Source organism: Fundulus heteroclitus, chromosome 6 (assembly GCF_011125445.2).
Source record: "Fundulus heteroclitus isolate FHET01 chromosome 6, MU-UCD_Fhet_4.1, whole genome shotgun sequence".
Taxonomy (NCBI): domain Eukaryota; kingdom Metazoa; phylum Chordata; class Actinopteri; order Cyprinodontiformes; family Fundulidae; genus Fundulus; species Fundulus heteroclitus.
In genome coordinates this window covers 2,931,086-2,956,965 of record NC_046366.1, presented here as the reverse complement: position 1 = coordinate 2,956,965, position 25,880 = coordinate 2,931,086, and the positions used below count along the sequence as shown (strand labels likewise).

The 25,880-nt window shown below is 41.2% G+C and overlaps 2 protein-coding genes across 5 annotated transcripts in view; one reads left to right on the top strand and one right to left on the bottom strand.

Annotated features, from left to right (window-relative positions):
- Positions 1–567: 567 nt before the first annotated feature.
- On the bottom strand, positions 568–2,830 carry LOC105933855 (growth/differentiation factor 8). Its single transcript, XM_012873575.3, has 2 exons — positions 2,433–2,830; positions 568–1,898 (listed from the first exon to the last, which is right to left on the bottom strand). The coding sequence occupies exons 1-2, from the start codon at positions 2,770–2,772 to the stop codon at positions 1,117–1,119; spliced, it is 1,122 nt and encodes a 373-aa protein (XP_012729029.2). The 5' UTR covers positions 2,773–2,830; the 3' UTR covers positions 568–1,116.
- Positions 2,831–21,913: 19,083 nt separating this feature from the next.
- Positions 21,914–25,880, top strand: part of mast3a (microtubule associated serine/threonine kinase 3a) — a 47,113-nt gene continuing 43,146 nt past the window's right edge. For 3 of the 4 annotated variants that reach the window (XM_021322066.2, XM_036137862.1, XM_012873595.3), the window contains exons 1-2: positions 21,914–22,205; positions 25,036–25,067. In XM_021322066.2, the coding sequence (XP_021177741.2) occupies positions 22,167–22,205; positions 25,036–25,067 (71 nt within the window). In that variant the 5' untranslated portion in view covers positions 21,914–22,166. The remainder of the gene's footprint in view (positions 22,206–25,035; positions 25,068–25,880) is intronic. The other variant, XM_021322070.2, reaches the window with a different exon arrangement.

Genomic DNA, 25,880 nt, shown 5'->3' with positions numbered 1-25,880 from the left:
AGGAGATTTTCAAGAGAAACTTTAACGATCTGTCATAAAAAATATTGTCTAAGTTTGTCTCCTGATATGCCAGTTCGAAACTAAACTCCCACATGAAACAAAGTCGCCCCGCTGCCTTCTTTACAATTTATGGATCAAGGTGACGCTTAGCAAAGCTTCAAGGCCAGTTGAGTGAGCAAGCCCTTATCTTGTTAGAAACTCCCTCCCCCACCTTGACCTTACTAACCCGAAAAGATTTATTGTATTTCTATCAATAAATGTCAGGAAATGGATTTTTTATTTTAATCTATTGGTATTTGAATGGCTGCGACAGACTGGCAAACTGTCCAAGGTGTACCGTGCCTCTCGCCATTTAATGCCGAAGATTGGCACCAGCACCCCCCATGGCCCCACAAGGGACAAACGTGACGGAAAATGGATGGATGGATGGATGGATGGATGGATGGATGGATGGATGGATGGATGGATGGATGGATGGATGGATGGATGGATGGATGGATGGATGGATGGATGGATGAACGGATGGATGGGATTTGAATGGTGATAAATTCAACAAAAACCCCACAGTTAAAAAAGAAGGTTTATTATTTAGGTTTTCAATTATAGAAATGCGTAAGACAACAACATAAACATCAAAGTCCTATAAAACAAAACAAATCAGTACAATACAAATCAATAGAAATGGGGTAACAGAGCACAACAGTAATAAAATACCACAAATAATAAATAAAGATTCAATAAATACCTGTTTTTTCTTCTGTTTTTACATTTTGTAAAGTACAACTAACCCTTTTCTTCCTGAATAGTGAATGAATGCATTCCTAATCTAGTCAAATCTTTACTCAAGTTTAGTCAAGCATTGATATGAAGGAATAAAAGCCAACTTTATAAGAACAAACATTTTTTATTCACTATGCAACACAGGATTTTCTTCTAGTGTTTAACCTAATGCCTTAACCCTTAAAAGATAAAGCTTGGATGAATGGATGGATGGATAGATGGATGGATGGATGGATGGATGGATGGATGGATGGATGGATGGATGGATGGATGGATGGATGGATGGATGGACGGTTAGAGTTTAAAGCCACTGAAAAGGTCTTTTGCATGTTCTCCTCAGGCACAGTGACATTTGGTGACGATGAAGTCGCTGAACGGAGTCACTTTCAGCTTCCCCCTGCTGTCGTAGTGCATCAGCACCATGGGCTCATAAGCTGCCGGCACGCAGCAGGGATGAGGGATCCCTCCCTTGGTGATCTGGTGCAGGCGGGATTTGACTTGCGTGTGCATGCTGGCCGGCTTGTAGTTGTGGGGGCAGGTACCATCACAGAAGTGCATCGTATACTCGGTTGGGGCCACCACCCAGTCCGTCCAGCCAATGTCTTTAAAGGACACGGTCACAGGTTTCCGGCAGCACCACCCTCGCTCATCGCAGAGATCTTCCTTGTTGGAACGACGCTGCCTCATGCCCCGAGCAGGAAAGGATTCCTTTAGGCCCAGTTCCAGAGTGATAACTGGGTTTGCGTTGGATGTTTCTCTGTCGAGTGGAACCATCCCTACATCCACAACCAGTCTCTGATCATCTGTCCATCTCCAACTCCTTGCCTTATGGCTGATATCTAGGGTCACATCTTGGTTAATGAAAACACTGTTTTGGTCCCCTGAGTCAGTGTAGCGCCATGCAACAGAGTTTGGCTTCATCCCGTTGACTTTAATTTTGATAGATTGTCCAGGTTCAGGCTTTACTGAGGTGAGATTACCTAAAATAGGCCTGGACACTCTCAGTTGGGCTTGTGCCAGCGTCAGTTCGGGGTGAATTATTTGATCCTTTTGGAAAACAGCTCGATACCAAAGAATCCGTCGTTGATCACCTCTCCGAAGCACCTGTAATGGCTCCACTGAAAAGCAAAAACAGAAAAAGCTTGATGAGCGGAGAAGGTGGTAGCATTCTGTTAGAACTAAGACAGGTTATACATAGCGTCAAATACAGAAACCTAAACATGTCCATAAAAAGCTTCTTCCTGTCATCAGAGTGGTGCATGGACAGTGACATCAGTAGAAACACGTTTAAAGTATAACATAGTGTTCCAGGTGTGCCTTTCACGCCGGTGATTTCTAAAAGCTCACAGGAATGTGTCTGCTTTCTTTCACAGATGTTTGTTGGTGTCAGAATGTTTCCATTTATTCACAAATCTGCACAGATCAGTTCTGAGAACGTTCTGAGTAGCTGAAAACTTTGAATTCAAACAATCAGCTTTTGTTTGCATGACACTGCAGTTTTTCTCAGCCCATTAATCATCTACTTTTTTGTCACCCAATTTACCTCAAACACACCAAAACCTTTAACATCAGCTCTGTAAGCTTGACAATGACTGAGTTAGGTCAAAGTTTATCTGTAATGTTTAATGTTTTAACAGATATCTCATCTATACCTGGAAAGAGCACCGTAGACATGTTGGACTGCCAGGTCTCCCTCATTGACTGGCTGGAGTTTTTTCTCATCTCACTCAGTTTTTCCCTGTAGAGCTTGAACATCTTCCTCAGCTCCCTCTGTGAGGCCTTCATGGCAGGCCTTGGCTCTTTGTCCATACCCAAAGAGCGAAGGATCTCCTTCTTCACCGCCTCCAGGATTAAGACGCCCTGGTCGTCCAGTTTGCCGCTCTTAAGCGGGCCTTGGTGGGCCGTGTCAGGCTGGCTTCGTCCTGAGGCGGGAACCAGCAGGAGCAGCGAGGTATAGAAGATGAGCAGAAGCGGAGTGTGCGGTCTGAGCATGGTGAGCCTGCTGGGTAGGTTCGATTTGTGAAAGCTCCGCCACTCTGGAGTGGGTTTGTCCAGGTTCTGAGAAAAAAAAATCTCCACATGCATTATTTATAGTGCTCCACAGATGCCACGCCCCTAGTTGAATAAGCAGACCTGTGAATGGCTCAGCGTGGGCCACATGCAGAAATGAGGCAATATTTGGAAGGATTGAGTTATATGTGATGAAGATTAATCCATAAATGTGGATCACTGACAATCATTCAGTTAAAAAAAGTAGTAATTTTATTTTCTATAGTCCCAAAATTTCATATCTTGTGTGTACAGCTGTCTTCTTATTTACTAGAATTTAATGTTCTTTTTATTCAAAGAATTTTCATTTATTCTCCAGCTCTTTGGTAAATTCAGACGCAATTGATAACTATAGTTAAATATGATGTGGGATTAATCAGAACATTGTGGTGTTCTGTGGAGATGGCACCCAGAGAAAATGTTGCTGAATCATCTCCACACAGCATCCAAAAAGATGTCCATGTGACCCACATGGGCAATGACAAAGACGGTTTGGGATTACACCATCGTTCCCAAGGTTATACAGGTGAACCTGTAGAGATCCCTGTGAAGTTAAACTTTTCTGTTTACTTTTAAACCTGCCCAGTGTGGTCAGAGGGCACAGCCACTGATGCCCCACACAGAGATTAGGCTGATGTAATTCTCAGCCTTGATGGGCCGGGTTCAGGTTGTTAGAGGCAGCTGGGTGTTTGAAGAGAGTGATATCAGACTTTAAACAAATACAAGAAGAGGTAGAAAAGTAAAGAACAGATAAGTTAAAAGGCTGAGCCTCACTCACTGTTAGAGGGAATTCTGAAGCATATTTTAATGAATGATTTCTGAAAGCATAACCTTGGCATTTTGGCACCGTGTCTTACATCATCACAGCTGACGTATGGTGCTTCTCAAAGATGCAACGGAGCACTATCTTTATAAAGCCCAAGGCACGTCTAATGTATTAGCTTACAACATTCTTGTGTTATCAGTGGCAGCCAGATCAGACTAACGGCTGAATGCAGACTTTGTCGTTGCAATAGAGATTTTCTCAGGACTTATCCAGGCATCTATGAAATGTAATACAGTGACGTCTCTCCTCTGTTTAGCATGGCTCTCAGTGTCATTGACCCTGTTCTCCACACGTTAGAAAATGTCCAGGGCCTGCTGATAACTGCAGAAGTTATTTTTAGAGCATTTCTAAAAATGTCTGTATTATTTTTTCAACGTTGATCCTGGTGGTAAAACTTTATGTATTTTAGTATCTTGATACCAAAACTCAAATTCTGATATTTTTACCACATCTTTGGATTTGAATGTATCATAGAGATAAACAGCATTAAGTGAATGGCACTACAACATTCTTTTCGTGGATAGAGAATACTGTAGCATATGGTGAGTAAAGTGAGTTATTAATGTGTCAATTTTTTCTCAGTTTAAAGGTTTCTAATCAGGCCATCGACATAAAAATCACCACCGATGTCACCAGCGACCCGAGTAATCCACACCTCCAGTGAATTCAAAGCTAATTAGTTCACAAATTATGTTATGGGTAACAAAATAAAAAAAAATGGATGGACACAGGGAACAAGTAAAAAATAGACAGTAAAACAAAAGGATGTCCAAAAAGATATAGAAATCCAAGAAACCACCTAAAATGTGTCACTTTTTAGAAACCATCAGTTCTGCCATATGCAAATCAGTATAATCTGGTTAAATATTAACTGATAACCTGTGGACAGGTTTCTCATTACCAAAGTACTGCACAAAGTGGAATGAAAAACAGCAAAAATACCTTTACAAGAGAGTGTTAATGTTGCAAAACAAATGGCAATGGTTGTGGCTGCATTTCCAACTTTTGTGAGCATTGTGAGACCAAAATGAGGAAGTTGAATTTCTTAATTTTACCATAAACCAAGAACTGGGGAGCACTCATAGAGCTTTAGAAAGTTACTGTTTTTCCCCAAAGAAAACAACAAGTAATGCACTCCACCATAGTGGCCTCTATTCACACTCACTACGCAAGACTCCACTGCTGAAGAAAAATGTTGAAGCTTGGCTAAAGTTTGCTGTAGGAAAGTGAAATCACAGAAACAGTAATATACTCCGTTCCTGCGCAGTAGCATGCTTTACAAAATCAGGGATTTGAACCCCGCATGGGGCACATGTATATAGTGGGCTTATAACATCATCCAGTGTTGGTCCCTGGGCAAGACCATCAAGGCTAACTGCCTACCTCATATATATGATGAGAGCGCATAAACAGAGAAACCATCCAGCATCTCACAGCAGGGTGTAGGATACTAGCAGGAAAGGAATACACGGCATAACCAAGCGGCTGGTATAGTGTACAGAAACATCTGTTCAGAATACCAACTGGAGAGCCCCAGGTCAAAATTGGAGTCACCTCCCAAGGTGGTGGAGAATGAAGGAGCCAAGATCCTGTGGTACTTCCAGATACAGACAAAACGGTAATGGCCAACCAACCAGACATTGTGATCATTGATAAGCAGCAGAGGACTGCTGTTTTGATTGATGTGGCCATCCCGAGTGATGGGGAAAAAAATCAGGAAAAAAGAGCATGAGAAGCTAGAGAAATACCAGGGGCTCAAGGAAGAACTAGAAAGAGCTCAAGGAAGAACTAGAAAGAGCCTGGAAGACAACGGTAGTGCCCGTGGTCATCAGAGCATTCAGGGCAGTAACCTTAACTCTGGAGAACTGGCTCCAACAGATACCTGGAGAAACATCAGACATCTCAGTCCACAAGAGCACAATCTTAGGAACAGCTAAGATCCTAAGAAGAACCCTCAAGCTCCCAGGTCTCTGATAGAGGACCCGAGCTTAAGAAATGGAGAGCCACCCACCCTGTTCAGGGGTATGAGGGGTGGGTGAGAGAGGAGCCTTTACACACACACAAGAAACAAAAGGGGCTTTACTTTGTCACCTGATGTAAAAACATATTTTGGACATAAGAACAAAGTTAAAAGAAATTGTGTCACAGTGACCATAAAAACGGGTTGCAGTGTGACGTAAACAGCACACTCTCAAAACAATCACTAATGTGATACCAGTTAGAGTTCAATGACATATTATGCAAAGTTCACACAGGAGGTAGTTATGAAAACATGAGATAAGAACACATTTAAGTTGCTTTGTTATCCATATTTTATCAGTCTGTCCTATTCTGGTAGGTTCAAAAATAATGAGTGAATAGCAGCGATCTAATCCAGTAACACTGCTCTTTCACCTGTGATGAGAGCTAACAACAGGCTTTTGTTCCAAAACTATTGTTGAGAAGAATCTATCCAGTTTCTGAGTGAGACCGGGTGCCAGTAGGTGGCAGCCTGAAACTGGTGCAGAATATTTGAGTACTGAGTCACAGAGGTGATGAAATAGTCATGTGCCTTGTCAGGTGAACTCACAAAAGATGAGTCATGAAAAGCAGACACAGTATAGGCTGTCATGGAAAGCTCTCACAGGTGTATCTTTACATTTTATGTCTTGCAGCGTAAGAGACAGAGGAGGAAATAAAGACCCAGGCAAAACTTTTTCTCTCATGACTGAACGGTTGTTTCTGAGAGATTTCCATCACACATTTACTGAATGACCTTGGCTGGTTGGTTATCTTGAATTACTCACAGCATTTAAAGTAATCTTAGACTAAACTTTTTTCTGACCTGAAGTAAATGAATATGAAATGAATATGCAAACCAATATGGAACAGCAGTTGGTCAGCAGTTGTTGCATTCCATTTACCACAAAAATCAAAAATAGGAGCTGGAAATGTGGTAAACCCAAGTAAACCACGTTCCAGTTAACAGTCAGAGAAGTCAGGGTTCCAAATAAAAAAAATAAAAAACGGTTAGGATTCCAATACGGCGACAGCCAGAAAAGCTGTTGTTTTGTTTACCTCTTACAAACGTCCTTTAAAGCTGTACTTTCCACACCAAACACCACTTTTAATGTGTTCGGTTCAGAGTTCCGGCCACTATATAAAACATTGATTTTAGTCCCACTTTTACTACTGTGTCTTGTAAAATAAACTGTTTCATCACAGCTCACTGTTTGTTGATGCGAGGAGCTGCCATGTTGGATCCAACAATCGGTCTTAAAAAAAAATTTGCAACTTTTTTGAGAGGAAAGTCGGACTCTAGTGGCCGTTCCAGTTGATTCTTCCAATCGGAAGCTGGGATTTCCGAGTCCTGACTGCAAAAGGAATCCAGCATACGTTTTCTCCCATTGGGCTCCAGCACGTAATGAGGTGTCTACGTATGTGTCATGGTTTAGTTTTGATTCGGCTTTTGTTTACTATTAGTTTTCAGTTTTTCCTCTTTGTTTGGGTTCTAGTTATGATTTGACTTTATTTATTGTTAGTATTTAGTTTCCTCCTACCCTTCTCACTCAGCCTTCACTTCACTCCCCTTGCAGTCAGTCACACCTATTGGTAATTAGTCAATCAGTCAGACTCATTTCACCTGCCAGCTTCCTTATTTAAACCTCCCTTTGTTTCACTCCAGTGCCGGTCCGTCATCATTCTACACCTACTCCTCGCCTGTCTGCCTGGTTTGCACCTTCTGACCATTTGTTTTCTGCCTCAGTGTTTTGTAGTGATGCTGAGATGAAGCCTCATGAGGCATTGAACCACTTGAGCCAACTGGTTCGAGAAAGGGTTCATTTCTTGGAGCTTCGTGTGCACACGACACCACCTACTGGTCAGGTGTATAATCACAGCCAGCTGTATCTTAACACGTGTGATGCTTTGATTTTTTTGTCTAATATGGCTCTTGGGAATGACTTCACAAAAGGTGTAGGACGAAATCATTTGTCTACATAAATTATGTATACACATATGTGTATAATAAAATATTGTTTGAATGTATTCTCTGTGTGTAATTATTCACAAAATAGTTGTGTGACTAGAAAACTGGCATGGGCTTAATCAGGCAGAGGACAGTGAAAGTGCTTGTGGAACTAAGGAGGGGGTAATGAATACGCTAATGCTTGTGTAACTTGGATGATTTCATGCATTTTTATTAAGAAACAACAATTTCTCCACAGTTTTTAGTTTCAAATGATTTCTCTTTTTTGACACTACTTCTCCAGCCTTTGAAAAGACACGCTCACATGGCACAGATGATGCCGGGGTGCATAAATAAATAAGTGCAAGTTTGTACAGATTGGGGTACAGTGACGGATGATTAACCCAGTACTCCAGGGGGTTCTCCAGCATGCTTATGTTTGCCTCTGACAGATAGCGCTGGACTTCTACGGTGGCATCTGCTGACACATTTTGAGTCCTCTTTGCCTCCATGACACTAGTGTCCAATCTTTGCCAAAGTCTGCTACCTAAATGGAAACCACAGGTCATGTTAGTAAGTGTTGTAATAGGAATAAGTAATCTCAAAATGTAATATAAAAGATTACCTCCACTGAATTCTTGAGAGGTGGAAGCCTGGGGATATCGTGAGTGTTCTCTTCTAGGTTCCGTCGGATGACGGTGGCACACTCTGAAGTCAAGCGCTTCACTGCTTCAGCAGCATTTGTGTTGCTGAAAAATGCTAAAAGTTTAAATCGTGGGTCCAGGAGTGTAGCCAGCGACAAGATGCTCATTGACTGGAGCATGTGCAGCTTCTCCCTGAGCTGTCTGATGAACTGCTCTCCTATTTGCACTGCTTCTGCAGGTGCCGACTTGGTGTCTTCCTCCTGAAGGGCTTTCTCTATCATCTTCAGGAGGGGGATAACTTTTGATGCCGACACGTGTTCTTCTGCAGAGAGCTTTGTGGTGGCGTCATAGAAAGGAGAGAGTAAAGAAAGGCACGCTACAACAATGTCAAACTCACTGGCAGTGAAAAAGGGAATGTCAGTGTGTAATCCAGCCAATGTCGCTCCTACTGGCTCCCTCAACTCCAGACGTTGCAGCATCAAGTAGGTGCTGTTCCATCTGGTTTCCACCTCCTGCATCAGCTTGGTTGCTTGCATGCCCAGCTGAAGCTGCACTTGTGTAAGCTTCTCCTTTAAAGATACAGAAGAGTGGGCCATTAAGTCACTGCAGTAGGAGTACAGACAAACTATTAACATTATATATTGGAATAAAAGAAAAGAGCATACCTTAGCAGTGGTGCTGCTTCTAAAGTAGCCAACCAGCTTCCTTGCTTTGGCCCGGAGGCCAGAGAGCACAGGGTGCTGGTCAAGCACCCTCTTCACAACAGGATTGAGGGTGTGAGCAACACAAATATGGTGGCGAAGCTTCAGCTCTCTCACGCATGCCACCATATTAGGAGCACCATCGGTGACCATGCATGTCACCTTGCCTGAGATTCCACATTCCTGCCTGCACTCCCAACAACACCGAGCTCAGCTTTTCGTTCTCCACCACAAAGTGGCATGTCACTGCCAGGTAGGCATCCATGTTGATGGATGTCCACATATCTGATGTAAGGCTAGCAGCAGCCACCTTCTCTACTTTAGCCTTAGCGTGCTCCTTAGCAGACCCGTGTTTGGCCTTCAGAGCCTAAAGGAAGAAATATATATATTGCTGAATTGTGACACCCAATAATGTAGTCATTGGTTTCATGTATGGACCCACACATACCTGCCTTGTAGGGAGAACATAATTGGGATCCAGCTTAGACACAAATGTCCTGAATCCAACGTCATCCACAATAGTGAAAGGCTGGGTTATCCTTCACTATCATGGAGACTAGAGTTTCATCCAGCTCTTGTTTTCTGGTGGCTGGTTAAAAGGGAATAAATACACTGTCTGTTACCTATCTTTATTTGCACAACAAGCAAACATCAGCATGCAAAAATTGTGAAAGTGTGTTTGTAATATAGTAATGAAATACCTTGGCTGGGTGAAGCTCCAGTTTCCTCCCTATTCTCATGCAAGGCACAGTAGTGCCTTAGCATGGATGAGGTGTTATTATTGTACCCCAACTCCTTGGAGCACAATAAACACCTCACCTTTACAGAAAATAAGAAACAGTGAAAAATACAGTTCCTCATAAGCAAACCTAATGCATCTGCAAATGTTCAGTTCACCTTACCTTGTTAGGGCTTATCAAATCGAAATGTTCCCATTCTCTTTCTCGCCGGCTCCATCCTACTCCTATGCTGTCCTCTCACTCCTAAATCTCCTATCTATCTCTCTCCTAAATTCTCCAAACACCAAACTAACTGTCTCAAACTAAATAACCACTATCCAAACTCTGCTATCCAAACTATCAAAACTCTATCCACTCTCTCAACTGACCGTAACTCGCCTACAACATCCCACATTTTGAATGGAGCCTGTGGGCTTTCTAAAGCTGTCAAACCCTGCGCCAAAATCTGAGCCACTTCCCGAAACAGTCACATGGTACAGCCGGGCAGCGAGGCTTCGGACGTCATCGTTTTCAGCTCCTCCCCTAAATGAAGCAAGCTTCGATACGCGCTTTACAGAAACGCCCCCTCCATTACTCGACACACGCCTCGAAGCCTCGGCACATCACGTAACATCACTAGTGTTTTGATTTGTGTCTCTGCTGGTTTCTGGAGCCACCTGTCTCCCCTCTGCATCTCAGGCTGAGTTTCTGGACCGTTTGACTCATCTGCAAGTATTCACCTGGATTAGTTGTTATCCTGCTATGGTTCTGGTCATCAAGTATCCACCCTGTCCTGCTGCTAATCCTGCTGTTACTCTGGCCTCCAAGAACTCATTCCCTGCCGTGCTGAAGAGCCTGCTGCTGAGCTCTGGCTAACTCTTTGCCGAGCTGCGGACTCTGTTGCCTAACTCGTTCATGGACTATTACTCTGCTCTGTACCTGTCAGTCAGCTCCTGCATCCTTCATCTCCGCCTGGTAACAGACTCTGGTTCATCATGTCATCATCATTCACTGCTTGCAATAAACTCTTAAAACCAGCTCTGTGTGTGCGTGCTGTGTCCGGGTTCATCCAAAGACAAATCATGACAGTATGTAATGTCTGTAGATCTGGGGCTGCCATCTACTTGCCTCTCTGCCTACCTCCTCTTAGGTCAGCTGGGGAGGAGGAGGGGAGGGGGGAAGGGGAGGGGAAAGGCTGTTTGCTTGATGGAGTGTTCTGATTGGAGAATATGAATTAAGTAGAAAGACAACCTGTTTTCTGATTTGACCATTTTTGAGTAAAGCAATATAATTTGCCCCTGAGCAGATCTTCTGGTATTCAGTTTTGACATTAACACAGTCTCATCAGTGCACAACACATCATTAATATAACCTCAGAAAAATGACATTTGTTGTCATGGCCCCTTTAAATACATTCTTCAGTCACTCACTGCAGGATGATTTGAAAGCCTTTGTTTGTGAGTAGATGGCCAGTGGTTTTTGCCTATTCTGCCTGGTTCCTGCTCAACAGGAGATGAAGAGGAGGTAGAACCCCAGAACGGCTCAGGAACGCAGAGCTGATTAGGGTGGATGGAAACACCAGTGCTGCCATCCACCTGTCATGCCCTGCTGGAGAGAGGTGAGACGGCACCACACATACACCCAGCACACAGATCACCAGCCGCATACCTGACAAACTACATCTCTGCTGATTGTACCAAACCAAACCATGGGAAAATCAGGTAAAAATTCAGGGAGTTATGATTTATTTTAGAGGGGCAAACAGCTTCCTCACTACAGATAAATGCACTGGGGGCGCATGAGAGACCCATCCAAGATGGCGGCCACACTGAACCATCAGCTCCAGTAGGCTGCGCCAATTTATGGGGCGTCTACCTATGTAATGTCCATACCCCAGAGCAGCCTCCCTGTATGGGCTCGAACAGGAGGCAGACGCCACTGAAGCCGCGGAGCGCAAGTAATCCCACATTACACCTCAAATTAACTTCTCAGAGGTGACTAAAAAGGGGAGCTGAAAAGTCCCAGGGTTCAAAAATGCACAAATGTTTCACTCACTCCCTAAAGACGACAGACTCACAGAAGAGTTTTATGGGGACTTCACTGAAGACTGTTTCCTGTGGGGAAATTAGTCGTGGTTTTCCATCAAATGGATTAAAAATAAAAAAAAACTTCTGCACCAACACGGAAGGTGGCGACCACAACACTGTCATTACCCGTTAGTTTATTTAATTTCTAACTGCTGTTAAATGTGAGGAAGGTGTGTTTGCAACTGAAAAATCTGTTTGACTTATGTACACCATGACTGTCACCGTCACGCTGGCAGACTGCTGCATAACGTAACTATGTTGCGGGTTTGCTGGCAGCAAGTTCTCCATTGAGGTATGTTGCATATTCCTCCTTTGACCGAGGAGGAACATTTGGCCTGACAAAACAACAAGCTGATGTTATTTTTATTTATTTATTATTCTTTGGAGCATGTACATGTGCAGCAATATCAACTACATGCAATGGTTTATACAGTGATGCCATGAGACCTTTAAAGGCAGCAGCACAGTTGGAAGGGATGAGGGAAGATGAGCTGCCACTGGTGGAACTGCACCCACCAATGAGCAGAGCAAAAAGCAGCGCGCAGCCAGCCGGCACAATATGGAGAGAAATGGTGCACAGTGCAAAGAGAGACTGTGAACTACACAGCCTCAAATCAATGCATATTTTTCTCTGCTTTCACGCAAGAGCCTGGAAAGTGAGAAGTGCTCCATGCAGCAATCAAAAGCCAGAGAGGAGACGGCATCACACAGCAAACATCTAAATGACCATTTAGGCTACTGACACCATCATGCACAATACAGGAATTATCTCTTTTCCAACTTCTCTCTATGTATATAGCAATTGTATATTATTGTACTTTATTTTGTCCAGAGTATTTTTCTGCGACTTCTAATTAATTTAAAATGATTATTGAAAGGATTTTACAATTTTAAAATAATATTGAAATCCCTCTGTACAATATTGTGTAGACATTTTTCCACTTTTTATTCACAATTGATCAATATTAGTCAATATCCTCAAAAATTACATTAGAGCAGCATCTTTAACCTTTCAGGCCACTGAAGTGAATTAATTTCCCCTATAGGGAGGATAAAATTTATCTTATCCACATACTAATAATTGTGATTGTTAAAGTAGTTTGTGTGCTCACTTCCTTCACTGTTTAGGTGATGGATCAGCCAATCAGCTCTCTCTGTTTCCTCCATCTTCCCTGCTTCAGACACTATTAGGCTCACTAAAAGTCCTCCTCACTCCCAACATTTTTTCTTCTTAGGAGCTCTGTTGGGCCCTATGATGCTTTGTGAATAACTTATCTTACCGAGATAAAATTCTAAGAAAAATCTTTATATTTGTGAAATTATAAAATTGTCCTGAAAATGACATCATTAAGAGCTACTTTTAGTCTTAGGAATCATTGTGAGTATGGGCCCTGACCTATAGGTTTGTACTTAATGAGTCAGCAGAACGTTGGAGACCCCTGTGCACTGTCCCTCATCATCCTCTGACAGTCTGACCCCACTCTGTGATTCCACGTACCACTTCATGGCTGAGTTTCTATTATACCCAGTCCCTTCCACTATGCAACAGCATTACTCAATAGGAAATACTCAGTAGGGAGGAAATGTAATTTACCTATACCACAGGGGACATCCTATCACAGTACCAAACAGGAACCCACTGAGCTGCTGAAAGTGAAGAGATCTTCCACAAATGGAAGAGATCGTCCATGTCTACATGTGCATGCCGTTCCCATAGTTGTTGGAGTTTACACACCTGTAGTCAAGGAGGTATTTGGAGCACCTGAAATCAATGATTTGTATTTTATTTATTTATATTTGAGGGTGGGTATTTTTTTCTTATTAAATTCATACTCTACCGTTAGTGGTACAAAATCTAATGGCGCCCTCTTGTGCTTGCAAAGCTGAAGAACAAAAAGCTGAAGTGGTCATGTAATACCAACTCGATCCTAAGAAATGTGTAACAAAGAACCTTAGGGAGCTTGGCCAAAGCAGGTTCCAGTTTCTGGCCCATTGCTGGCTTTCATGAACTCCAGACAGAACGGATACTGAACTAAATACAGAAAGCTTAAGAGAAAGTCTGGGTTTTAATGAGGACATGCATGTTAGAGAGCCTGGAAGGGGAAGACAACGGTAGTGCCCGTGGTCATCAGAGCATTCAGGGCAGTAACCCTAACTCTGCAGAACTGGCTCCAACAGATACCTGGAGAAACATCAGACATCTCAGTCCAGAAGAGCACAATCTTAGGAACAGCTAAGATCCTAAGAAGAACTCTTAAGCTCCCAGGTCTCTGATAGAGGACCCGAGCTTAAGAAATGGAGAGCCACCCACCCTGTTCAGGGGTATGAGGGGTGGGTGAGAGAGGAGCCTTTACACACACACAGGAAACAAAAGGGGCTTTACTTTGTCACCTGATGTAAAAACACATTTTGGACATGAGAACAAAGTTAAAAGAAATTGTGTCACAGTGACCATAAAAACGGGTTGCAGTGTGACGTAAACAGCACACTCTCAAAACAATCACTAATGTGATACCAGTTAGAGTTCAATGACATATTATGCAAAGTTCACACAGGAGGTAGTTATGAAAACATGAGATAAGAACACATTTAAGTTGCTTTGTTATCCATATTTTATCAGTCTGTCCTATTGTGGTAGGTTCAAAAATAATGAGTGAATAGCAGCGATCTAATCCAGTAACACTGCTCTTTCACCTGTGATGAGAGCTAACAACAGGCTTTTGTTCCAAAACTATTGTTGAGAAGAATCTATCCAGTTTCTGAGTGAGACAGGGTGCATACTGTATAGTTGTGGCCAGAACTTTTTTGCTGTGGGAATATTTGACTTTATTTCTCCCAATAAGTCTAGCATTCTTGTGATTCATTAGATTTGCTTATCAAAAACTGTATTTTGACTGTTGAGCTGTCTACAGAGGAAAATGTTTCCGTCTCCAAATTACTTTCCCTCATAAAACCTTGGAGCAAAGCCTTCAGGAGGAGATGGCAAAGCCTGCACCAGCATTGGAAGTTGTAGACCACCTCATCAGACAGCTATGGGAAAGGCTTTAGATCCTGTAAACCATGAGCATCCTATCCCTATCCCACCTTTACCCTAGATTCACATTCATAGGTTTTGCTTGATTGCATGTTGTATGATATTTTGAGTTTTTATAAAAATGACTGGGATTTTCTTCTTTTGTTCACTGTATAGAGCTGTGCACATTTTAATATAATTTTCTTAGTAAAAATGCTAAAAAAAAAAAAACTACTGAAAAACTCTTATTTCTGAATAAAATCTCATGTTTTGTCGATAATATTCCAAGTTGCACAAGCATTTTGTCTCTTTAAGCCCATCCCATTTAATTAAAGTGACAGAAAAACATACAATAGCCTGCCATATAATATCGTACTTACACACTTAACATGTAAAAAATATTTTAATATACAGGTGTGATAATCATAAGATACATTAAATGAGTATTACTTATTAATGATAATTCCCAAGGGCCCTAAAGGATACAAATAGAGTCAAGCTTCATTATTGCTGTCTGTGATTAGCATGCGGCCAGTAGGTGGTTTCATGTGCAAAAGAAGCCTGGTCAACTGAACACTGTCTTCTGCCAATTGGCTCAAGTTGTTCAATGCCTCATGATGCCACCTCTCACAAATCACTAAAATGCAGTAATAAAGAAAAAGAACAAATCTAAAACATGAAGTGAACCTTATTGCAAAACCCAGGTTGCTGCCCAGAAAAGCAGAAGCCGAAGGTGTGTCAAAACAAGTAAACTCACGATTCCAGGAACTTGACCATGAATCTGGCAAGACAGGCAAAAACTACTAGACCTACTCATTCAGTAACTTACAATATTACAGCAAATGCTGAGTGTGGAAGGCCAGTATAAGAAGACAGGGAACCAGGTGAACTGAACTGGGCTGCTAAGGAAGGAAGATCACAAGGATGATGAGGTGCAGGAGGGGAGTGAGTAGTCAGCCAGCCAGTCAGAATCATTTCTGTGTTATTAATACTACCCTATGCTTACAGTGTGAACTTATTGACCTGCAATCTCATGAGCTACTGTCAGATTTTATTCATCACTATAAGAGGAAACCTTTCTTGGATTCAACAGGATCTTGGTGAAATGAAAACAAAAATAAGTCCCTGACATGACAAAAACATTAATCATTACAAAGTGTCAGTTATTCCTCCCTTGGTAATATTTTATAAATTCTGTAACTTTCTCTTTCATTCTGGATATTAGTGTCTGGGCTAATACCTGACTGATGGTGACCCATTTCTGTCCCTTCACTGCTCGGAGTTCATCACAGTTTGTCAGCCTCTGTTTATCCAGCTGTGTTTTGGGAACTGATCACATGTTCTCAGTGGGGTTAAGATCTGCAGGGAGGCAGGATTCAACCCAGGGCTCGCAAAATACACAGATCAGTTTCTAGATCGCGCCTGTATTGTTGGAGGAAGTTGTACATGGAGGACATTCCGATCCCAGTCTTTATGGAAGAAGCTGTTCTCTGGGAATGCTTTTAGACCACATTTAATTCATGGCGGTGTTCTTGGCTAGAGTTGCTTCTCTTTTGGTGCGACACAGGACTCTTTCAGGTTTTTAGGTTGATATTTTCAACCAAAAAAACAACAACACTATGGAACAAATAGACAGGGAGAGGAAAAGGGTGTATTAGCACAAACTATGGTGTAAAGTGGTCCTTGCAGATAGTGTTTGTTCTAAATGGCTGTGGGTGTGAGCAGACTGGCAGGTCAGTGAAAGCGGTTGTAGACAGAAGACGAGCAGAGTGCTCTTGTGGCTGACAGCAAGTATTCCAGGAGAGGTGTGGCATATGTAAGCAGGAAGTGGATGGAAAGCTGAAAATCCTTCTATTGGTTGAGCTCCTTTGGTAAGTTTTTCAGTGCTTCCTCCTTCTACTGCTGAATCCAAAACTCAATGTCCAGAGTAATCAGAAGTCAACTGAAAAATCCAACGATGGCGAGGTGGGAGCAGGGAAATCCAGAAAAAAGATCCTGGTCAGACAGACAAATATGAACGCTGGACATTTACTCACTGAAGTTTTCAATCATCTGGCAACATCTGGAAACTAAGATATAAAAGCAGGTCAACAGGTGAATGGAGTCAGGCTGATTGTGCTGCTGTGGGGGGATGGAAGACAGATGCAGTGGATCCCACTGATTTCAAGGTGCATAGGGAGGAGAGGGAGGGAGCGGCTGAGCCAGAAACATTTCAAATTGGTCCCGGGATCACGGTGCAAAGAGGCAGACCTTGAAGCACATTGCTGCAGATCAATGCACCTTTTTGTCTGCTTTTACACACTGGCCTGGAAGTGTGTATGTTCTCCCTATATAAATTTGATCTTATCTACATATTAATAATTGTATTATTGTTGAAGAAGTGTATGTTCTTGTTTGCTCCACTGTTTAGGTGGAGGAAATGAGATGCTTTGTGAATAATTATTAACTTACTGAGGTAAACTTAAGAGAAAGAAATTGCAGAATTCGGGAAGTTCTTCCATTTTTCCTAAAATGACGTCACTGAGAGCCACTTTAGTCAGAGGATTCATTGTGAATACGGGCACTGGATGATTATGGTATGGATGACTTTGACTGGCCTGCACAGAGTTCTGACCTCAATCAGAACACCTTTGGGATGCATTAGAGTGGGGACTTAGAGCCAGCCCTTCTCATCCAACATCAGTGTCTGACTTCACAAATTATCTTCTTAAAGAGTGGTCGAATATTTTAATAAAAACTCCAGAACTTTGTGGACAGCCTTCCCAGAAGAGGTGACGCTGTTATAGCTGCTAAGGGTGGACCATCATCATATTAAATCCTATGGAATAGCAATGGGATGTTCATATTAGAATCCAGGCAGGCAGTAAAGTGTATCTACATTACAGACTAAGGTTACAAGATAAAAGCTTTTTCTATTTAGACATTGAAACCTGGTTAAAATCTGATAGGAGACTGTGTTATGGTGTGATGAAGAAAAAAATTACTTTGAGACACAAAAATAACACAGAATGTCATCAAAACAATACAGCACCCAAAATGACTGACTTCATGAGAGCATTATCAAAGTTATGAAATGGTTGAGCCAGAGTCCAGAATATCTTTGGGATCTCCTGAACAGAGCTGTGGATAAGAGATGACCTCACAATTACGAGATCGATTTGGAGATGTTTTGTAAGACAGAATTATCAGCAAGTCAAGATCTAGGAGACTGACTCTACCAAAGAAGAAATGCTTAAATTTATTAAAAGCTGGTTTAATAAACTTTTAGTGTGAGCTAATGCAATGTTTGGTAAAAAAAAAAAAAAAACAACAACAACTATATATCACATTATCTTCTGAGTATTGAATAAAACATCAGTGTCTGAGCCCTTTATGGTCAGTTTGTTTTGTGATCACAGGGACTCATAGCTACAAGTCTAAGTACAGTGAAATGCACATACAGATGCCTATGAGCTAACTGCTAGCTAACAACTGAGCTAAAACCACTTCCCTGAAAACACACCTTTTTGTCAAAGGCTAGGAAACAACAAACATCTGTTATATCTTTTCCAAAACAATCCATAGAGCCCCCCCCCCTCCCCCCCCCCCATTCTTTAAATAAGCATTTATAATAATAAATCTTGAAATTATTCAACTCTACAGCACACTAGTTAGTAGTCAAAGCATTGTATCACAGCAAACTGATCTGATGCTGTCAGTGTTGTCACTTTTTATTGGGCTTCACGGAAGAACAAGGAAGAGCTCACATCCACGCGGCTGACATAAAAAGACACGTCACATCAGTGGAGAAGAAACCAGCTATTGTTGTTTATAGAAAAGCACATTGTGGCTCTGCAGGGTGACATGCACGGATCAGTCAGCACCATTCAGCACGCCTTCAAAGCACAGTTGTTCCAAACTGTCGTTGGTATTACAACCAACATATGCACACTTTCTTTTTCATTTACAGGTTTGTTGTTTAATTTGCTGCCTATGCGGTCTATGACAAACCATTTTAATGTGCATGCATAAATTTGTTTTATAATGTATCAAAAATCCATTTTTAAAGAAAAATGTCTTTCATTCACCTTGAGTTTCAACAAGAATTGTAATATTTTTATGTAATTCGACACAAGATAGATAGATAGATAGACAGATAGATAGATAGATAGACAGATAGATAGATAGACAGATAGATAGATAGATAGATAGATAGATAGATAGATAGATAGATAGATAGATAGATAGATAGATAATTACTTTATTGATCACTGATAGGGGAAATTCATCAAATGCAGTACACTCAGAGACTGCAGGCTGTCCGGGTTTTTGGGATGTCTTGGTGGTTTCATTCATTTCAGTTTATTTTTACAATATTGATTCAGAAGAAATGTCATATCAAGGGAATTTACAATGCAACAGTTTGGTTTACAGGTGCTTGTGTGCACCACCTGGTTAAGGTTTCTCCTGGGATTTCTGTGTCTCGCTGTGCTCCCACTGGGAACACATCAGTGGCTTCTCATCAAGCCTGGTTCTGCATGCATCACATGTTCAAGTCTGGCTCTATTAGCAACTTCTGGACAAGTCTGGTTTTGCCAACAACACCAGCCTGCACTACCTGGTCAAGTCATATCTTCATCTGCATCATCTGGTTTCCTGCCCATTCCTGCCTGGCTGTCTCTTCTGCCACCATCAGCTGTTTTAAATAAAAGTCTTATAAGAAAACGGCACTGTGTTCAGCTGAATTATCTGGTTCACCACATACGTGTTGATTACAGAGGCATGAAGTCCATCTCCATATTATATTAAAAGAAACAGTGGAGGCAGGATTCATGATGGGCTTAATTGCTAATGAGGACTACAAATAAATTCTATAGGGTGCCAAAGAATCTTGGGATAAATATTGACCTGTGAAATTGAAACGTGGAAATGACACCCAACCCAGTCCAATCCTCATCTAGTTTCCTGTAGGAAAACCAGCAGGACATGCTAACTGTTGGGCCTAGTGAAAATTTAATGGCTTGATGTCCTAGAAATCACAAATTGGATGTGAGGATGATGTCACACCCGAGTTGGGTGAATACTTGGATACTTTTTTCTGATGGAATTTGGACTTAAGACAATCTTTAAAATCTTATTCAATTTGAGAACTGGCAACTTGGAAAATCAGACTTCTAAAATGCACTATAACTACAGCAATAACGATTTAAAGTAATATATTTATTTGCATTTTTTGCATTAAACCACCAGAGAACCATCTTCACTGACAGAGGCTGTGAAGTATTATGTAAAACAGGATTAACAAGATGCAGATATCCCAAGTGCAACAGGAGAGTTCTGTAGCTATCACTACGACTTCAACACACAGCAACCATCTTAGATTTAAGGTTGTGCTCAGTGAGAAACCTGCAACATTCCTATTTGGAATTTTCACTTCAGGGGAATTCCTGTGTAATCATTCAAGTTGCAACTTAAAATTTGCAGTCTTCTAAATCAGATGTCTGCAACCTGCAGTTCCAGACCAGCAAGTGGCTCTTTGGGCCTACCACAATGGCTCTAAATAACTTTGGCTTAAAATGGCATAGAGCCAACTAAGTTTTTCAAAGATAGATATAATAACAAATGTGGGTTTCAGTAGTATTCAGTTTTTTATGCTTTAATTGTACTGAATTTCCACAATTGACACTAAAACAACCTGTAATATTTTTTTGTATATAAGTTGGAAACTTTTTGGGGGAAAAATTATGCAAATATCAACATCTAAGAAACCCCATTCTCCTTTTGCAAAAGTTTGAGTTTCTTTATTTTAAACCTTGAAAATTTGATTTAAGATTTGCGGCTCTGAAAAAAATGGCTCTGTACCGCAGTGGTAAAAGATGAATTTGTGTGTTTGTGAACGCACAAACACTGCAAGAATTCATATTGGAGGCGAGGTTAGTTTGTCTAAAGGTTACAGGAGAGTAGCTCTGGAGGACTGGACTTGGGCACAAACATAGAGCATGACTGATATCCAGCATTATTAGCCTACTACGTCTGTTACCTGCAGGAAAAACAACCAACCCACCATCCAAAAGATGTTTTTTAAATGGTTTAGTAACCTCTCCATGTAAAGACATTCTGACCATGGTTGATAACTTTGCTTTTGAAATGTTCTATTTCATAGCTGCATCTGACGATTTAGAATATGTGCTATTTTTCTTTCCCTTTTGGCAAAGGGTATTCATCCTCCATTTGCAAAGGTTTTATTTCTGACTTTTTAAAACTTTAAAATATAAATAAAATTCTAGTTCTTAAAAATGATTAAAGATTCCCAATACAGTCATGTTTAATGTAGACTATTATTAAAAATAATTTATCTCAGTAATTCGGTTCACTAAGTGAAACACATTATATAGATTATAGACACACAAACTGGTGTTTTTAAGTCTTTATTTCAATTAATAATGATGATTTTCCACTTACAGCTCATAAAGACTTAACATTTATGATTAGAATTTATGTCTGATTATTTACAAAAAAAAAACATTTTTAATAGTGAAACGTGCGCTTACTGAAAATTCTTCAGGTCTACCTGAATGAATGTGGATATTTATCAGAAACCACGAGGGTCAAGTCACATTTGCTGCTCTAAATGTTTTGTTTAGCTGAACTGAGGGTGAAAACGGCTCTTGGGTTGTAAAGGTTGCCGGCCTCTGGTCTAAACTAACAGATGTTGTTATGCCTTGAGCAGAAGCTCCCATCCAGTTTCAAGGTCTTTGAGCGAGAAGAAAAGATTGATCGTCGTCTGGGTTTGCTTAACCTGGCCAACCAGATTGATAAACACTCTAATTCTGCACATTCTCGTGTGTTTGTGAACGCACAAATACCGCGAGAATTCACCTGGGAGGCAAGGTTTGGTTTGGTGCCTGGAGCCCACCTGGCTGACCAATAAAAGATCAGGGAGTTGAACTGGGGTTAGAATCTACTATCAGGGTTGGTCCTCTGTATAGTTGAAGGGTTTCTGAAATGATGGTCTAATATGCTTCCATGAATAATGTGACACATTTAATGAAAATGTGAGCTAGCCCTTCAGAACATGTGTCACCACCGCCACCTGTTGTCTTCCTGTGCTTTAGGGTTCGCCTGCTAATTGAGCCCAGCCCCGCCCCGCCCTCCTCTTCCGTCTGCCCCTGGTTTCTTCCAGCCATGTCAGCGGCTAATTGAGGAGAACACCTTGTGTTGTGGTGGCGGCGTTAGTGCAGCTCGTCTCCGCGGCGGGGTGAGGGTGAGGGTGAGGATGAGGGGGGTGTAGTAGCAGCTACTGGCGGTGCTGGAGCCTGTTGTGGCCGGGCAGGAGCAGCAGCAACAAGGCTTCCGTGCGGAGGACGGAGCGCAGTATGGGCTGACGGACCGAGCTGCTGGCTCTCTTTTTGTGCTTCAGCCATGGACGAGCCGAACATTCTGAGACGCCGCGGGCTGCAGGTTGGTTCGCTTCGTTTTTTTTTTTTTTTTTTTTTGGTTGTTTCCAGGCAGACAGAATCATCTTTTTTGGTGACTATGCCGAGCCATCTGCTCCGGGTGTAGCAGTCGTTTCTGCTTTTCTCTCTGCACTTCATCTAACTGACAGGTTATTATTAGAACTCGATAATAGCGTGCGACTTCTTCCTGTAATAGAAATGATAGTGGCGGCCGCGTCCTGTTTATCTTGGCTCATCGTCAGAGCAAATTGACTGTGCATCAATGGGTTCCCGGTCTAATTAGGATTACCGATGAAACCGATCAGTCAGATCTGACAACTGCCTGATTTATTTCTTCTTTTTTCTAAAATGGACCGTTCTGCTTTGGATGATGCGGTTGCCTTGGCAATACTGGCAAAACGTGTAAGGATCCTTGGTTGAACAATCCCTTTTATCTTTTTTACTGGGTGCCATGTTTATTAGGGATCATTCTAAATTGTATTACCAGTCTGTTCTCAAGAAGGATTATGGCTTTTGTCCAAAACTTGTCCACCCCCCATCATTAACTGCATGCATTCATGATATTTAGATCTGGTGTAGTCCTGCTTGCTCATGAATTTGGAGGGTGGGTGGAGTGCCAACATTGCCTTTATGCAGAAATATCTTCATTTAAACATGTTTACCCCCTGTATAAAGGCTTTGTTTGTTCACAAAGAAAATCAAATGTGTTCAAATAGCATCAGACTGCTTTTTTACTACACATCTCTTTAGAACGGCTCAAAGACCACAGTTAAATCTTCACAGAGAAAGGCTTATTTAATGTGTCTGGGCTCATGTGTAGTAGGTGTGGAATATGAAGGATTTGTATTCATGCCTCAAATGGCTACAAGGCCCACTTGTTCTGCAAGAAACTGGGTCGTGCTGTAGCAAATAACATTTATGCTGCAGCAGAAGGAAAACAAGCAGGAATGACAGAAAGCTGCCGTCTGACAAGCAAGTCTAACCTTAGCTTTTTAATGTCTGCAGCACAAGTTTATTTTTAATTCTGACTTAAAATAGGCAAATTGATCAAAACATCAGAAACATGGCAAACAAAATACAGATCGCATGAGTATCAATATATAAATAATAAAAAAGAACAATAAAAATACATTCAATATGGTGATAGCTAAATTAATTAGAAACAGGATTTTTGCAGCCAGCACACAGTTGTAAGAGTGGGTCTAAAATCAATGGTACATGTGACTGTTACAACTCTGAACCAAACAAACTAAAATGTGGTTTTGCAAGTGGAAAGTACAGCTTTAAACGACTTTTGTAAGCGATACTACGGACAAAACAACAGCTTTCCTGGCCGTCACCATTTTGGAATTCTAACGTTTTGTTTTTTTATATTTTGGAATCCTAACTTCTCGGACTGTGTTAACTGGAACACTGATTACTTGGGTTTACACCAGTCCTAGTTCTGATTTTCGCAGTTAATGGAATGCCCAAAAGTTACTGCAATTTCCCACGCTGAGCAAGCACAAGGTGACAGTGGAGAGGAATGACTTCCTTTAAACGCAGAAGAAACCACCGATACAACCAGGCTCGTTTGGCCGTCTGTCACTATGCAACGACTAAAACATTGTAGCCATTTTTCATGTTATGGTGGAACTGCTTTGTTTGTGGTCTTGTGGTACCTGCACGAAAAAAATAATTAAATCTAAATGGCCTGAAAAGACATGGAAAGTTGTAAACTCTTTTTAAGCCTTGAAAGTCAGGGGTAAAAGTTTAAATAATTTCAGAAATGTACAAAAAGCAAGTGGAGAGAAAGATCAGAGCAGATGTGTTGGAAGAAGCGCAGCAGTATTCTTTCCTAACAGGAGCCCGTAGTTCAGTCTGGATCTAAGGAAAGAGTTTCACCTATCCAACATTGCAAAACTATTGAAAATGACAAACATTTTGGATTAAAATTGAGTTATGCATTTATTGAATTGTGTGAGCAAATGCACTTTGTCTTGTTGTAGATGAGTATTTTCAAACCCACAGTAACAGAATTAATAAAAAGGAGAAGTAACTCATTAAACATGTATAACAGTGTCAAGAGACTCTTTCCCTCAGCAGAACCGATGCCTCTGTGCTCAGCATACCATTGAAACCAGATATCTGCATTTGCTGTGTCAAAACACGTCTTTTTTTTCACAGTCCGACGTTAAACAGACAAAATTTGTTTCCGTTTTACATCAGTTAAAACTAGAAAAATTATTTATAATCTATGTGCTCACTCATACGCACCAGCCCTGCCCATAAATTGTCTGAGCGTTTAGGAGCGATGCCCACTGCAAAATATTTACGTTGTTGTCCTTAAAATGCCTAGCAAATGCCTAAGGTCATAGTTCCGTTTGAATACCAGTTTGTGCCCAAGCTTTAATTTGCCTGAAATTGAAACGTTGCCTCATATTTTGGCATAATGTTCTTCCCTCTAGATGCTGTCTATTTTATTTGCAGTTTCTCTTGCGTCTAAATACCCCAACAACAAGACGATGATCCCATCGCATGATTTTTTTTAAAGGCATCCAAATCTCAGTGAATGTAGACTTCTGAATAGGAAGAAGCAAATAAATATCTTTTATTCTGACATTAAGCAAATAGAGATAATTTTGTTGCTGTAAAACGAGGGGTTTTGTTTGATTTGTGTCAGGCAGTGAGGGGGGGAAATTATTTATTTTATACATGGTTTGTAAATATCAGGTTTTAACTGTAGCCATATATAAAAATATCTGCACTACAAGTGTTTATGAACTGTTAAATTTCTCTTTAGAAAATACTAACTTTACCATTTTGTTTCTTCCTTTTTAAATTCATTATTCCAGAAAGAGCTGAGTCTTCCACGCAGGGGAAATGTGTAAGTATTGTTTTCTTGTTGTGCCCCCCCCCCCCCCCCCCCCCACTCCCACTCAACCAGATCAGCCAGATCACTGTCACTTGTCAGCTTTGTTGTGCTCACTCGCACCAGTATTTGTTTACCTGACCGTCTCTGGTGAGGCAGGAATGTCTGACTGCGGCTGAAAGACGGGGTGGTCTTGCTACTCAGGCAGGTTTCTGTAGACATATGAAAAGAAACGAGAACAGAGCTCAGAAGTCATTAGTTCCTTTTTGCTGAAAAATAGTTTTGGATGTCTGAATCAGTTTAATCATTTTAATATTTGGACATGATGCATAATTCCCTTCATCAGGCTGTGGGTTTCCAGTAGGCTGGGCCTTCTCAGAATTCAACTTTGCATATCAGCGTTTGAACAATGACGCATGTAAACAACAAGACAGAGGTTACATGTGAATTTGTTGCTCAGCCTGATAAACCTCTCTGAATGAGCTTCCTTTAACCCGATCAGAGGATTTCCCTCGGTTTTTCAGGAGTTTACCCTGACTGAGTGGAAATGTTGCAATGCGAGGATAAAAGCAGTTGATTTACAGATTTAAGCAGTCATCAACTACTCTTGTTTTGTCACTATGGAGATTCAGGCAAGGAAAATATATAATTGATATCTTCAAGAAAAGGGTAACCTAGAACATTCTGTTGAATAGCCACTTTTTTGGTTCATTGTAATTTAAAAAAGAAATGGCTGAGTTAACACTGGAGTGATGATAACTCAAGGTTTTTACTTTCAGCTCGACTCAATTATTCACATGTTGTCTTGTTGTAGCTGCAAACTTAAAT

Bases quoted from the DNA above. Each gene is read 5' to 3' on its own strand.
- LOC105933855 (XM_012873575.3), bottom strand. From the start codon at position 2,772: ATGCTCAGACCGCACACTCCGCTTCTGCTCATCTTCTATACCTCGCTG. The intron at 1,899-2,432 runs GTATAGATGAGA...TTTGCTTTTCAG, and splicing joins GTCTACGGTGCTCTTTCCAG to TGGAGCCATTACAGGTGCTT.